Here is a 13357-nt window from a genome sequence, read left to right as displayed (position 1 = left end):
CGGACATCAATTTGCGTACAGCATACAGCGGGCTGAGAGCACACACCTCTCTCACACCTCACTCCTCACACACTGCCACCATCACCATCCGGCCACGCCCCGTAATTACAATTCTTGATATAATATTTCACAGGAGGGCCCGTTCCTGTGCCCACGCAGAGTAACTGTGAGGACTTATAGTGTTGTGGCACCAGCACCACAACCACCAAAGGTCAATTTTTCTACCACTGTTCAACAATGGCATGTAATTACAATTCTTGATATAATCGTTCACAGCAGGGCGCTCCAGCGCCCACCAAGAGTCACTTTGAGGGCTTACAATGTTGTGGCAAAACCAACACCTTGTTCCGCCATTTCTGCAGAGCATATAGGGCAGGCCCCTACTTTCAAACATCCAACTTACAAACATCTCCTACTTGCAAACGGAAGGAGACAACAGCAAGTGAGATGAAAAAAGATGGACGACAAAACAAATTATACAGGGGTGACAACCCTTCCCTATGTTTTCCAAAAAGCTTAAAAATTGTTTTTTTGACTGGAGCTACACTTTAAAAATGTACCAGTTGAAAATTATAAACAGATTCAACTTAACACAACAAACCTACACAGTCCCTGTCTTGTTTGCACCGCCTGTATACTGCTGTTCTGAGTATATAGGGCCTGGGGGCCACACGCATTTCCTTTTTGTAATATGGGTACGGGGTTCCCCTTAATATGCGTACAAGACCCAAAGGGGCTGGTAATGGGCAGGGAGGGTGCTACCCATGCCATTTTTCTCAATGATTTTCATCCATATTGCAGGAGCCAGATATAACATTAAAACCGCAAGCAGTTTTAAATGGTGTTATTTCCGTTTAATGTCATTTTGTGCAGGGACTGTTCTAAACACGGGAAACACGTGGCACTTCACAGGCATACTACAGACACCCCCCAGGCACCATATTTAAAGGAATATTTCACTTTTTTTTTCACTTTAATCGTCATTAAAATCAGTGCTCCTGCCAAAACGTCAGTTTTTAAAACTTTTTTTTGGGGCAGGAGCCAGGTCCCCAAACCCTTTTTAGGACAGTATCTTGCATATTAGCCATTAAAATTAGCACTTTTAATTTCGAACGTTCGAGTCCCATAGACTTCAATGGGGTTCTAACATTCGTTAGAATTTGGGGTCCGTTCGAAAGTTCCGGCTCATCCCACGTCACTGGCCACCAGATATGGATTGTCACTTGCCATGCCAGCCAGTTCCACCAAATGTGCATTGTTACTGCATTGGTGGCAGGCTGACAGTAGTGATCCATTTAGTGAGTGAGTGACTTGTATAGCGCTACCTATTGGAACTGAATCGCCTCAGGGCACTTTCTTGCCACCAGAGTCCATCTGCAGCTTTGTGTGGTCCTTTACCCCGTAAGGTCCCAACACACTTACAAACACATACAACATTGACACACACATATTAAGGCCATTTTTTTTTTTTTAGACAAGGTCTAATTAACCTACCTGCATGTCTGGGAGGAAACCGAAGTACCTGGAGGAAACCCACACAGGCACAGGGAGAACATGGAAACTCCAGGCAGATGGTGTCATGGTTGGGATTTGAACCAGCGACCCTATTGCTGCTAGGTGAAAGTGCCAACCACTACACCACTGTGCTGCCAATTTAGTGAGAGCAGGAGAGCGGTGATGCGGGGCGGGCAGTGAGAGATGATGTCACCTCGCTGCTCCCTGCCACACCTCCGACATTGAAGCAAGGGGGGGGGGGGGGGTCTGGCTGCAAAGTGGAGCTCCATGATGACAGGAAGCACGTGACCTCCACTCCACCGTGCTGTGAGGGCGGAAGAGCGCTGATTTGTGGCGGGCAGTGAACCTGAACTCCCACCACGAACCTGAACCGGTGATATCCCATCCCCCACACCATTACACCCCCACCACCAGTCTGAACCGGTGATACCCCATCCCCCACACCATTACACCCCCACCACCAGCCTGAACCGGTGATATCCCATCCCCCACACCATTACACCCCCACCACCAGCCTGAACCGGTGATACCCCATCCCCCACACCATTACACCCCCACCACCAGCCTGAACCAGTGATATCCCATCCCCCACACCATTACACCCCCACCACCAGCCTGGTTTCAAACATGTTTCCTTTTTTTTAACTATGAAACTTCAGAAAATATATTGCCGGTGATCTTTCTGTTGGCTCTGCTCTTTCGCTTTCGTAAGAGAGCAATACAGGAAGGGTGGGGGCGCGCATTTAACTAGTCGTTGTTGAGTAGAGATGGAGCGCTCCGTGTCCTGTGTCCTCCTGTTGCTCTGCGGACTCTGGAGCTGGGTGTCCCCAGGTGAGTGTACTGGGGAGGGGGGGAGTGATGAAGAACTTCTCTATACGCCACCACCAGCCACACCGTATATTGTACACTTCCTCTTTATATATAGGAAGATGATACAACAACAGGCATTGCATGACAGACAGTAATAGGGAATATACACAGCGTACATATATAGAGAGTAGGGATGAGCTTCATGTTCGAGTCGAACATATGTTCGACTCAAACATCGGCTGTTCGCCCGTTCGGCGAATTCCGAACGTTATGGGGCCAAATTCGTGTGGCGCTCATGGCCCGCAATGCACTGCACCATCGCAGTGCATTGCTGGCTCATGATTGGCCAAGCATGCACTATGACCCCACATGTGTGGCCAATCACAGTGCCGACAGCGAGGAGAGCCATGATTGGCCATAGGCAGGATGCCTGTAAAAAGCACCTTAGTGATTTGAGTGATCCAAGACATCTAAACGCCCAGTGGAAAGAGAGGAAAAAAGGAAAGGACCATCCCTCCCTCCCCCCCCTGGCTTCACTTCATATAGTGTAGGAACGCCTATGAAAGGATCGATCTGAAGGGACCCCTTCCCCCTATAATATCCTGCTACATGCTGTTTACCTTACAGCAGTAAGGTAATCATTCATTATAACCACGGGTGTCAGTGACACTGAAGATCTACCTTTTCTGCACTTAAAGGCACAGTATCACCAAATGTCAAGATAGCAGCACACAGTGTTCCAGTGAAAGACTTGCACACCTGTACTACTATTGCACATTGGACCAAGGAATAACGTCCAATATTGCACTAAAAACTCCTTACACTTAGTTTGTTAAAAGTATTTTTTATTTAATTATCCGTTTTCATTTACATTTACTTAATTTTAATTTTCTCTTTGCCAAAACAAGTCACTTTATGAACCATTCACTCTTTGTGTATGTTGCACAGTTTTAGAATCACTTGCAGTTACACTTTATATTATATTTTATTTTTTTTGCAGTATTGCACGTGTTTGATATATATTTTATATTTGTTTTTTGAACAGTAGAAAAATATTATGTCTCTTTTAACATATATGCCATTTAATTCAGGATATTATTTCATCTGCACTTTTGCACTTTATTGATGACCCTGATAAATGTTTGCTAAGTTTGAAGCATAGTTAAATATTTTATTAATTTATTATAAGAAAAATATATATATTATTTTTTAAGGAGCGCAACACCACTCCCCCCGTTTTATAGCTATCTTGCTTGTTTTAAATAGAGCTTGCAGTCAGTGGTAGGAGATTGTGCGTGCTGTCTGCGTGCTCTGAACCCAGTATATACACCGCTATATCCATCTATATAGCTAGCTATCTTGCTCGTTTTAAATAGAGCTTGCAGTCAGTGGTAGGAGATTGTGCGTGCTGTCTGCATGCTCTGAACCCAGTATATACACCGCTATATCCATCTATATAGCTAGCTATCTTGCTCGTTATAAATAGAGCTTGCAGTCAGTGGTAGGAGATTGTGCGTGCTGTCTGCGTGCTCTGAACCCAGTATACACCGCTATATCCATCTATATAGCTAGCTATCTTGCTCATTTTAAATAGAGCTTGCAGTTAGTGGTAGGAGATTGTGCATGCTGTCTGTGTGCTCTGAACCCAGTATACATCGCTATATCCACCTATATAGCTAACTATCTTGCTCGTTTTAAATAGAGCTTGCAGTCAGTGTTAAGAGATTGTGCATGCTGTCTGCGTGCTCTGAACCCAGTATACACCGTTATATCCACCTACATAGCTCTTCTCTAATTGAGCCATCTGCCATCTGCAGGAGTTAGTGGATGTTGTGTGTGCCTCCAGCACAATATACACTACCCAATTGCTGGTTTTCCCAACTCCCTTCAGGCCATTACCATGTCTGGAAGGCCAGCAAGGAGAGGCAGACAGGCGCAAGCTGATAAAAGAGGGCAAGCAAGCTCTGTGTCTAGAGACAACAGTGCTGGTCGTGGACGTGGTGCATCGTCATCATGAGCACGTGGCCATGGGACACGCTTGTCCTTCTTTTCGGCAGCTGGACGTGTTGAGCCGCAACATGCCAACGACTTGGTAGAGTGGATGACCAAGCCCTCTTCATCCTCCTCATCCTCTCTCACCCAGGCTCAGAGTACTAGCAAAGCAGCTGCCAACGCATTGTCTTCCCTCCTCTAAATGTCATCATCGGTGACTCCTTCCCTAGACCCACCACGTCCTCCTGAGGAGTCTCCTGAACTCTTTGAGCACAGTGTTGGGTACATGCTCCAGGAGGATGCCCAGTGTTTTGAAGGCTCTGATGATGATACTCAGCTAGAGGAAGGCAGTAGCGTGAATGCAGAGAGAGGGGATGCTCAAGAAGGACAGCAATCTGGCAGTCATGTTCCACAAGCTGCAGCATACTGCCAGGTTTGCTCCAGCGTTGAAGAGGGAGGGGATGATGAGGGCACTGACTCCACGTGGGTGCCTGGTAGGAGAGAGGAGGAGGAGGTACATGTCCAATGAGGCAGGATGCCCTCTGGGGGCCAGCTTAGGGGCAGCACACCGACTGAATCACACCGCAGAGCTCCGCCTGTGCAGGGCGCTGCCTTTGCGCGTTATTCTAAAAGTTCTTTGGTGTGGGCCTTTTTTGAGATGAGTGCATCAGATTGCACCGCTGCTATTTGCAACATATGTCTCAAGTGTATCTCGCGTGGCCAAAACATCTGCCGCTTGGGTACCACATGCTTGACCAGACATATGTTGACCTGCCATGCAGCTCGTTGGCAAGCGTACCTCAAAGACCCACACCAAAGAACAAAGCGGACCTCTCCTTGCTCCTCATCAGCTGGGGTCTCCAACCCCACTAGACCTTCAGTCCTTTCTGAAACCTGCTCTGAGAGGAATGAAGGTGTAGAATTAGGTGTGTCACAGCCAAGTGCTTCCGGGCACTCTGCTAGCAGTACACCCACGTCCGATTATAGCAGGCAAATGTCCCTGCCCCAGCTGCTGGAGCTGCGAAAGAAGTTCACTCCCAGCCATCCACATGCCCAGTGGTTGAATGCTAGCTTGGCTAAATTGCTAGCACTTCAACTGCTGCCTTTTCAGTTGGTAGACTCGGCCCCCTTCCGTGAGTTTGTACAATGTGCGGTTCCTCAGTGGCAGGTCCCCAAACGCCACTTTTTCTCACGGAAGGCGATTCCGGCTCTCTACCGGCATGTGGAAGGCAATGTCCTTGCCTCGCTGGACAGGGCGGTCAGTGGTAAGGTGCATATTACCGCTGACTCATGGTCCAGCAGGCATGGACAGGGATGTTACCTGTCTTTCAGGGCCCATTGGGTCACTCTTCTGGCAGCTAGGAAGGATGCAGGACAAAGTGCAGTAGTGTTGGAGGTTGTTCCGCCACCACACCTCCAAAATGCTACTATTGGTTGTGACACACCTCTATCCTCCACCCCCTCCTTTTCTTCTTCCTCCATGGACTCTTCCAGTGCTCTTTCCTCAGAACCAGCGGTGCTCCGTAGGCGTTCCAGGGGCTATGCAAGTACGCAGGCAAAACAATGCCATGCCGTGCTTGCGCTGGTTTGTTTTGGGGACAGGAGCCACACTGGGGCGCATGTTTTGTCAGCTCTGCAGGGGCAGGCTGAGAGGCTGTTGACGCCACGCCAGCTTAAGCCAGGAATGGTGGTTTGCGACAATGGCACCAACCTCCTTCTCTGCCCTTTGACAGGAACAACTGACCCATGTGCCCTGTGTGGCTCACGTCCTTAACCTGGTGGTACAGCGGTTCTTGGGGCAGGTACCCGGACTTACAGGGTGTCCAGAAGCAGGCCAGGAAAGTCTGTGTGCATTTCCGCCGATCATTTAATGCCTGTGCTCGGCTGGCTGAGCTCCAAAAGGAGTTGAACCTGCCCAAGACCCGCCTTATATGTGACATGCCCACCAGGTGGAACTCAACGTTGGCCATGCTGCAGTGGCTGCACACGCAGCAGAGGGCCATCAATGAGTACCTTTGCGACTACGGCACCAGGACAGGGTCAGGGGAGCTTGGTTTTTTCTCACCACGCCAGTGGGGCATGATCAGGGATGCATGCACTGTCCTGTCACCGTTTGAGTAGGCCACAAGGATGGTGAGCAGTTGACAGTGCATGCATCAGTGACACTGTACCTCTTGTCCACCTCTTGGAGCATACGCTGCATGGAATAATGGATAGGGCACTTGAGGCAGAACAGAGGCAGGAAGAGCAGGACTTCCTTGCCTCTCAAGGCCTCCTTTATCCAGACAGTGTTCCTGCTGTGCCACCCATCACACAGGAAGAGGATGAGGAGGAGGAGGATGATTGTGTCAGCATGGAGGTGGAGGCTGGCACTCAGCATCAGCAGCAGCAGCAGTCTTGTAGGGATGATTTACAGTCCCAAGAAACCCGTGGACTTGTACATAGCTGGGAGGAGATAGCTGTGGATCATGTTGTCCTTAGTGACCCAGAGGACTCTGGACCGAATGCCTCAGCTAACCTACGCTGCATGGCCTCCCTGATCCTGCAAAGCCTGCGGAAGGATCCTCGTATTCTTCGGATCAAGGAGAGGGATCATTACTGGCTGGCCACTCTCCTTGATCCACGGTACAAGGGTAAGGTTACTGACCTTATCGTGCCGTCACAGAGGGAGCAGAGGATGAGACATCACCGGGAGTAGTGATGGACGACCTTCCGACGGGACGTTTCGCGAACGCGGACCACGAACGCGGACCACAAACGCGGCCGATAGTTCACGAACCGTAACGTTCACGGCGGGCCCCATTGACTTCAATGGGAGGTGAACTTTGCAAACCTACAGGTCAAATTTGCAGCCACAAAATAATTACTAGCTGTGCAAACATAGTCCCACCACATGGCCAATGACACATGTATGAGGTGAATCTGGGATCGACAACTACAAGCATTCATTTTTTATATGTGAAATTCTGACAATTCAGGACTGTGGAGCGCATGAAGGCAATGGAGGAGAGGGAAGGTCAGGGTAGGCAAAGAAGAGGGTGCAGGAGATGATCACCAGCAGCGTGACATACAGCAATGACACCTGCACCGTGATAGAGTGATCTGACACCAGCACTGTGATAGAGAGCACTGACATCAGCAGCGTGACATACAGCAATGACACCTGCACCGTGATAGAGTCATCTGACACCAGCACCGTGATAGAGAGCACAGACATTAGCAGCGTGACATTAAGAACTGACACCAGCACCGTGATATACAGCACTGACACCAGCACCGTGATAGAGAGCACTGACATCAGCAGCGTGACATAGAGCAATGACACCTGCACCGTAATAGAGTGATCTGACACCAGCACCGTGATAGAGAGCACTGACATCAGCAGTGTGACATAGAGCAATGACACCTGCACCGTAATAGAGTGATCTGACACCAGCACCATGATAGAGAGCACTGACATCAGCAGCGTGACATAGAGCAATGACACCTGCACCGTAATAGAGTGATCTGACACCAGCACCGTGATAGAGAGCACTGACATCAGCAGTGTGACATAGAGCAATGACACCTGCACCGTAATAGAGTGATCTGACACCAGCACCATGATAGAGAGCACTGACATCAGCAGCGTGACATAGAGCAATGACACCTGCACCGTAATAGAGTGATCTGACACCAGCACCGTGATAGAGAGCACTGACATCAGCAGCGTGACATACAGCAATGACACCTGCACCGTGATATAGAGTTATCTCACACCAGTACCATGATAGAGAGCACTGACATCAGCAGCGTGACATAAAGCACTGACACCAGCACCGTGATATACAGCACTGACACCAGCACCGTGATAGAGAGCACTGACACCAGCGCTGTGATATACAGCACTGACACCAGCACCGTGATATACAGCACTGACACCTGCACCGTAAGCAGCCCCAGGAGGAAGTCAGCATAGCACAGCTATGGTGGGAGCCCCTCATAATGAGCATAGCACAGGGATGGTGGGAGCCCCTCATAATGAGCACAGCAAAGGTACAGCCCCAGGAGGAAGTCAGCACAGCACAGGGATGGTGGGAGCCCCACATAATAAGCAGCCCCAGGAGGAAATCAGCACAGCACAGGGATGGTGGGAGACCCTCATAATGAGCAAAGCACAGGGATGGTGGGAGCCCCTCATAATATGCACAGCAGAGGTACAGCTGCTGTTGGATTGGTATCCGCAACTCCTTCTCTGGGAGTGGGAATTGCTCCTCTGCCAGCGCACGCAAAAGCAGAATACAGCATTTCTCGAAGCAAGGTCTGGAAGTGGTCCATTCGTGGTCCATTCTGACAGCCCTCTGTGACGGCGGTAACATTTCCGCCATTTTGTATTTGTACCGGGGGTCTAAGTACGTTGCCACCCAGTACTGGAACTTGACCATAATGCTGTTTATACGGGGTCCCTATTAAAACACTGGAGCATGAAGGCCCCCATTTGCACTAAAGTGGAAGCGGTGTGGTGGCCTGGCTCCTGCTCATCATCCAGGATAATGTCGTCCTCTTGATTCTCCTCTCCCCATCCATGCACAACAACAGGGATCCCAGATAGGTTTAAAGCATGCTCTTCTTGCTCCTCCTCATCCGCCCCGACACCATCCTCCTCTGACTCCTCTTCAGACTTCTGTTGTTCACTTGTCTCAGATAGAGTAGCACCCCCTGGGAATTCATCCAGCATTGCGACTTCCTCATCTTCCCGCTCCTGCTCCTCCACAGCTTGATCAATGACACGACGCAAAGCACGCTCCATAAAGAAGGCATAAGGTACCATGTCACTGATGGCGCCATGGCTGCGACTGACCAGTTTGGTGATCTCCTCAAATGGCCGCATAAGTCTGTATGCATCGTGCATGAGCAGCCACTGGCGCGGTGAAAAAAAACCCAGCTCCCAGAACCTGTTCTGCCGCAGAGTTCATACAGGTAGACATTAACTGCACATTTCTGCTGGAGCAGCCTATCAAGCATATAGAAGGTTGAGTTCCATCGTGTCGGGCAATCGCAAATAAGACGTCTGACCGGCAGATTGTGTCGCCGCTGAATGTCAGCAAGGCGAGCCATGGCCGTGTAAGATCTTCTGAAATGGGCCGAGATTTTCCTTGCCTGCCGCAAGATGTCCTGGACCCCAGGGTATTTGACAACGAATCGCTGCACGACCAAGTTTAAGACGTGTGCCATGCATGGCACGTGCGTAATTTTGCCCTGTTTCAATGCACTAAGCAGATTGGCACCGTTGTCACACACCACTTTACCAACTGTCAAATTGAGCGGTGTTAGCCACTGATCTGCCTGTGAACGCAAAGCTGAAAGGAGTGCCGGGCCAGTGTGGCTCTTGGCTTCCAGGCACAACAGACGCAGCACGGCATGGCAACGTCTCACCTGGCATGTCGAATAGGTTCTGGGGAGCTTGGGCGGTGCAGCGGAAGAGACGCTAGCAGTGGAAAAGGAGGAGTCAGCCGAGGAGGAGAGAGAGGAGGATAGAGTAGGAGGAGGAGGAGAAGAAGAGCCAGGCCTGCATGCAATCCGTGAGAGTAAAACCAAATCTACACAGGTGCCACGGGTTACATGCTTGACGGCCGTCAGAACGTTCACCCAGTGGGCAGTAAAAGTGATATACCTTCCCTGCCCGTGTTTGCTAGACCACGTGTCTGTGGTCAGATGTATCTTGGCACGACACTGTGTGCCAGAGATACATTCACTTGCCGCTGAACATGGCCATATAGCTCTGGGATGCCCTTGTCTGAGAAATACTTCCTTCCTGGGACCTTCCATTGTGGTGTTCCAATGGCCACAAATTTTAGAAAGGCCTCCGAGTCCACCAGATAATATGGCAGTAGTTGGCAGGCTATCAGTTCTGACAAGCCAGCCGTCAACCGTTGGGCAAGAGGGTTATCCGGCGTCATCATTTTTTTACGCTCGAACATTAGGCCCATGGAAGCCTGCCTTTTTGCAGAAATACGTGAGCTTGGCGTGATGGAAGGGGGAGTAGAGGACAATTGTGAGGAGAGAGGAGAAGGAGAAGTAGAAGACGAGGCTGGACGGTGAGAGCCTAGAGTGTGGCTTTGTGTGTTCCGTTGCTCCCACTAGGTTAGGTGATGGCTGCTTATGTGCCTTCTTACGGCGGTTGTCCCAAGGTGAGTGTTGGGCTTACCGCGACTAATGCGTTGACTGCAAAGATTGCAGATGGCAACACTATTGTCAGCAGCGGACACGTTAAAAAAGCCCACACTGCCGAGCCATGTGCCGGCGTCCTGGGAGCACCAAATGTGACCGTACATGGCCGATGACTCGCTCCTGATACATTAGCAGTCTGCTTTGTCCCTCCTGTGCAATGTAAGTTATTCCTGCTTCTCCTCCCTATCTGCTGGTCCATATCTCCCTCTGAACTCCCCTCCTCTTCCTCTCTTGTGGGCACCCACGTGACATCACTAGACACGTCATCATCGACATCACCTTCCCCACCGCTATAATTAAAGATCTCGGAGTAGGCAGCAACACCGGGGACCAACCTCCTCCTTGGGCTGATATGGGCACTGTCGTCAGACTGCTGAGTGGCGGTTGTTGCTACCTCCTCTTCCTGATCCAATGCCAAGAGTGGCTGCGCATCAGAAATGTCTTGTGATGGATCAGAAAATAATTCCTGTGACTCAAGCGGAAGGTATGTGGTGGTGGTGTTGTTGGTGGTGGTGTCTTTGGGGGTGCACATAGCAGAGAGTGAAGAAGAGGGTGCAGATCGAGAGGATGAGGAGGGTGCAGAAGAGTAAGGCTGAGTGAGCCACTCAACCAAGTCTAGTGCATCCTCTAAAAAAAAATGAATGCACCTTCTGCAACTTCCCACTTTGGCTCAAGCCTGTTGCTCCTGCCCTACCCCTACCACCCCTGTGGAAGGGCCTGCCTCTTCCTCTGCCTGTCATTTTTTAAATGACCCTGTGACAAAACTCTCAGTCCCTATACTGATAAAGGACTGCTGCAGAATAGGGCAGCAGTCAGCAGTAGTGCACCTCAACCCTATATATTGTGGACCTATACCAGTCCTTAAGGAATAGCAGACTGTACCTCACTCAACCCTATGTACTGTAGTACACTATACCTTACTAGTCCTTATAAGGACCTTTGTGGAACTAGTAGGTTGTGATTAGCAGAATGTACCTCAGTCCCTATACTGATAAAGGACTGCGGCAGTATAGGGCAGCAGTCAGCAGTAGTGCACCTCAACCCTATATATTGTGGACCTATACCAGTCCTTAAGGAATAGCAGACTGTACCTCACTCAACCCTATGTACTGTAGTACACTATACCTTACCAGTCTTTATAAGGACCTTTGTGGAACTAGTAGGTTGTGATTAGCAGACTGTACCTCAGTCCCTATACTGATAAAGGACTGCTGCAGTATAGGCAGCAGTCAGCAGTAGTGCACCTCTTCTCTATATATTGTGGACCTATACCAGTCCTTAAGGAATAGCAGACTGTACCTCACTCAACCCTATGTACTGTAGTACCCTATACCATACCAGTCCTTATAAGGACCTTTGTGGAACTAGTAGGTTGTGATTAGCAGACTGTACCTCAGTCCCTATACTCATAAAGGACTACTGCAGCAGAAGGGCAGCAGTCAAGTATAATATTCTTTCTATATTTGGAAAAAAGAATATTATACGTGTACAAGCCTATTACCATACCAGTCCTGAAAAGAACCTTTGTGGACCTAATAGTAACAGCTACTGATTAAACTGACTGTCCCTCACTGCCACACACAGCTTCCTGCCTGTCCCTATTTAAACTGACAAAACACAGGCTGCTGCAACAATAACTCGAATAGCACTCAAAACTATATCCTGTACTACTTTACCATACCAGTCCTGAAAAGGACTTTTGTGGACCTAATAGTAACAGCTAATGATTAAACTGACTGTCCCTGCTGCACACAGCATCCTGTCCCTCTCTCTACACTGACAAAAGACAGGCTGCTGCAACAATGACTTGAATAGCAGTGCCTCAAACCTATATCCTGAACTACACCTATACCATACCAGTCCTTAAAAGAACTTTTGTGCACCTAATAGCTAGCGATTTGGGTCACTGCAATCTCTCCCTGCTCCACACAGCAACCTCTCCCTATAGTGACAGAAGAAAGAATGTAAAATGGCTGCCGGATCGGGTCTATTTATAAGTTAGGGGGAATGTCCAAGTGTCCATGTGCTGTAATGTCTCAATTGGCTGTCCTGTACCACATTATGGATGTGTCATCATAGGTCAAAGTTCTTTTACACAGTAAACACGGAAGTCCGCCGGGGCGAAAAGCTGCAATAGTCCGCCGATCGGGCGGACCGCGAACAGCCGAAATTCGCCGCGAAACGACCGCTGGGCAAACCGTTCGGCCATCCCTATCCGGGAGGCCTTGCAGAAAGGTCTGTGCAACGCGTTCCCAGAGACTGGGAGGTTACAAACTCCTGGTCCTGGACAACGTGTTGCTGAGGCATCAGTCAGAAGGAGCGGTGGAGAAGGTGGCCGTCTGACCAATGCTTTCAGAAAATTTTTTAGTCCGCAGCCCCAAGGTATGATCGGTTCCAGCACCCATCGCCAGCGTCTAATTTACATGGTGCAGGAATGCCTAGGGGCAAGGTCAGACTTGGACACCTTTCCCACCGAAAATCCTCTGGCTTACTGGGTCTTGAGGATGGATCACTGGCCAGAGCTTGCACAGTATGCAATTGAGCTACTGGCCTGTCCTGCATCCAGCGTTCTTTCGGAACGCACCTTCAGTGCTGCTGGTGGCTTTGTTACCGATCACACTGCGTGCCTGTCCACCGAATCAGTTGATCGACTGACCTTCATCAAGATGAATCAGTCTTGGATCACCCACAGCTACCAAGCACCTGAAGCTGATGTAACCAAATAATTTTTTTTTAACCACTTGCTTACTGGGCACTTAAACACCCTTCCTGCCCAGACCAATTTTCAGCTTTCGGTGCTCTCACACTTTGAATGACAATTACTCAGTCA

At 49.5% G+C, this 13357-nt stretch overlaps 1 protein-coding gene across 1 annotated transcript in view; it reads left to right on the top strand.

Moving 5' to 3' along the window:
* The first annotated feature begins 2242 nt into the window (after positions 1–2242).
* LOC143981569 (uncharacterized) overlaps positions 2243–13357 on the top strand; it is a 95049-nt gene continuing 83934 nt past the window's right edge. The window contains exon 1 of the mRNA XM_077479531.1: positions 2243–2346. Coding sequence (XP_077335657.1) covers positions 2283–2346 — 64 coding nt within the window. The 5' untranslated portion in view covers positions 2243–2282. The remainder of the gene's footprint in view (positions 2347–13357) is intronic.

Source organism: Lithobates pipiens, unplaced genomic scaffold (assembly GCF_037356315.1).
Source record: "Lithobates pipiens isolate NorthernLeopardFrog02 unplaced genomic scaffold, aLitPip1_a1.2 Scaffold_16, whole genome shotgun sequence".
Taxonomy (NCBI): domain Eukaryota; kingdom Metazoa; phylum Chordata; class Amphibia; order Anura; family Ranidae; genus Lithobates; species Lithobates pipiens.
This window is presented reverse-complemented; position numbering and strand designations above follow the sequence as displayed.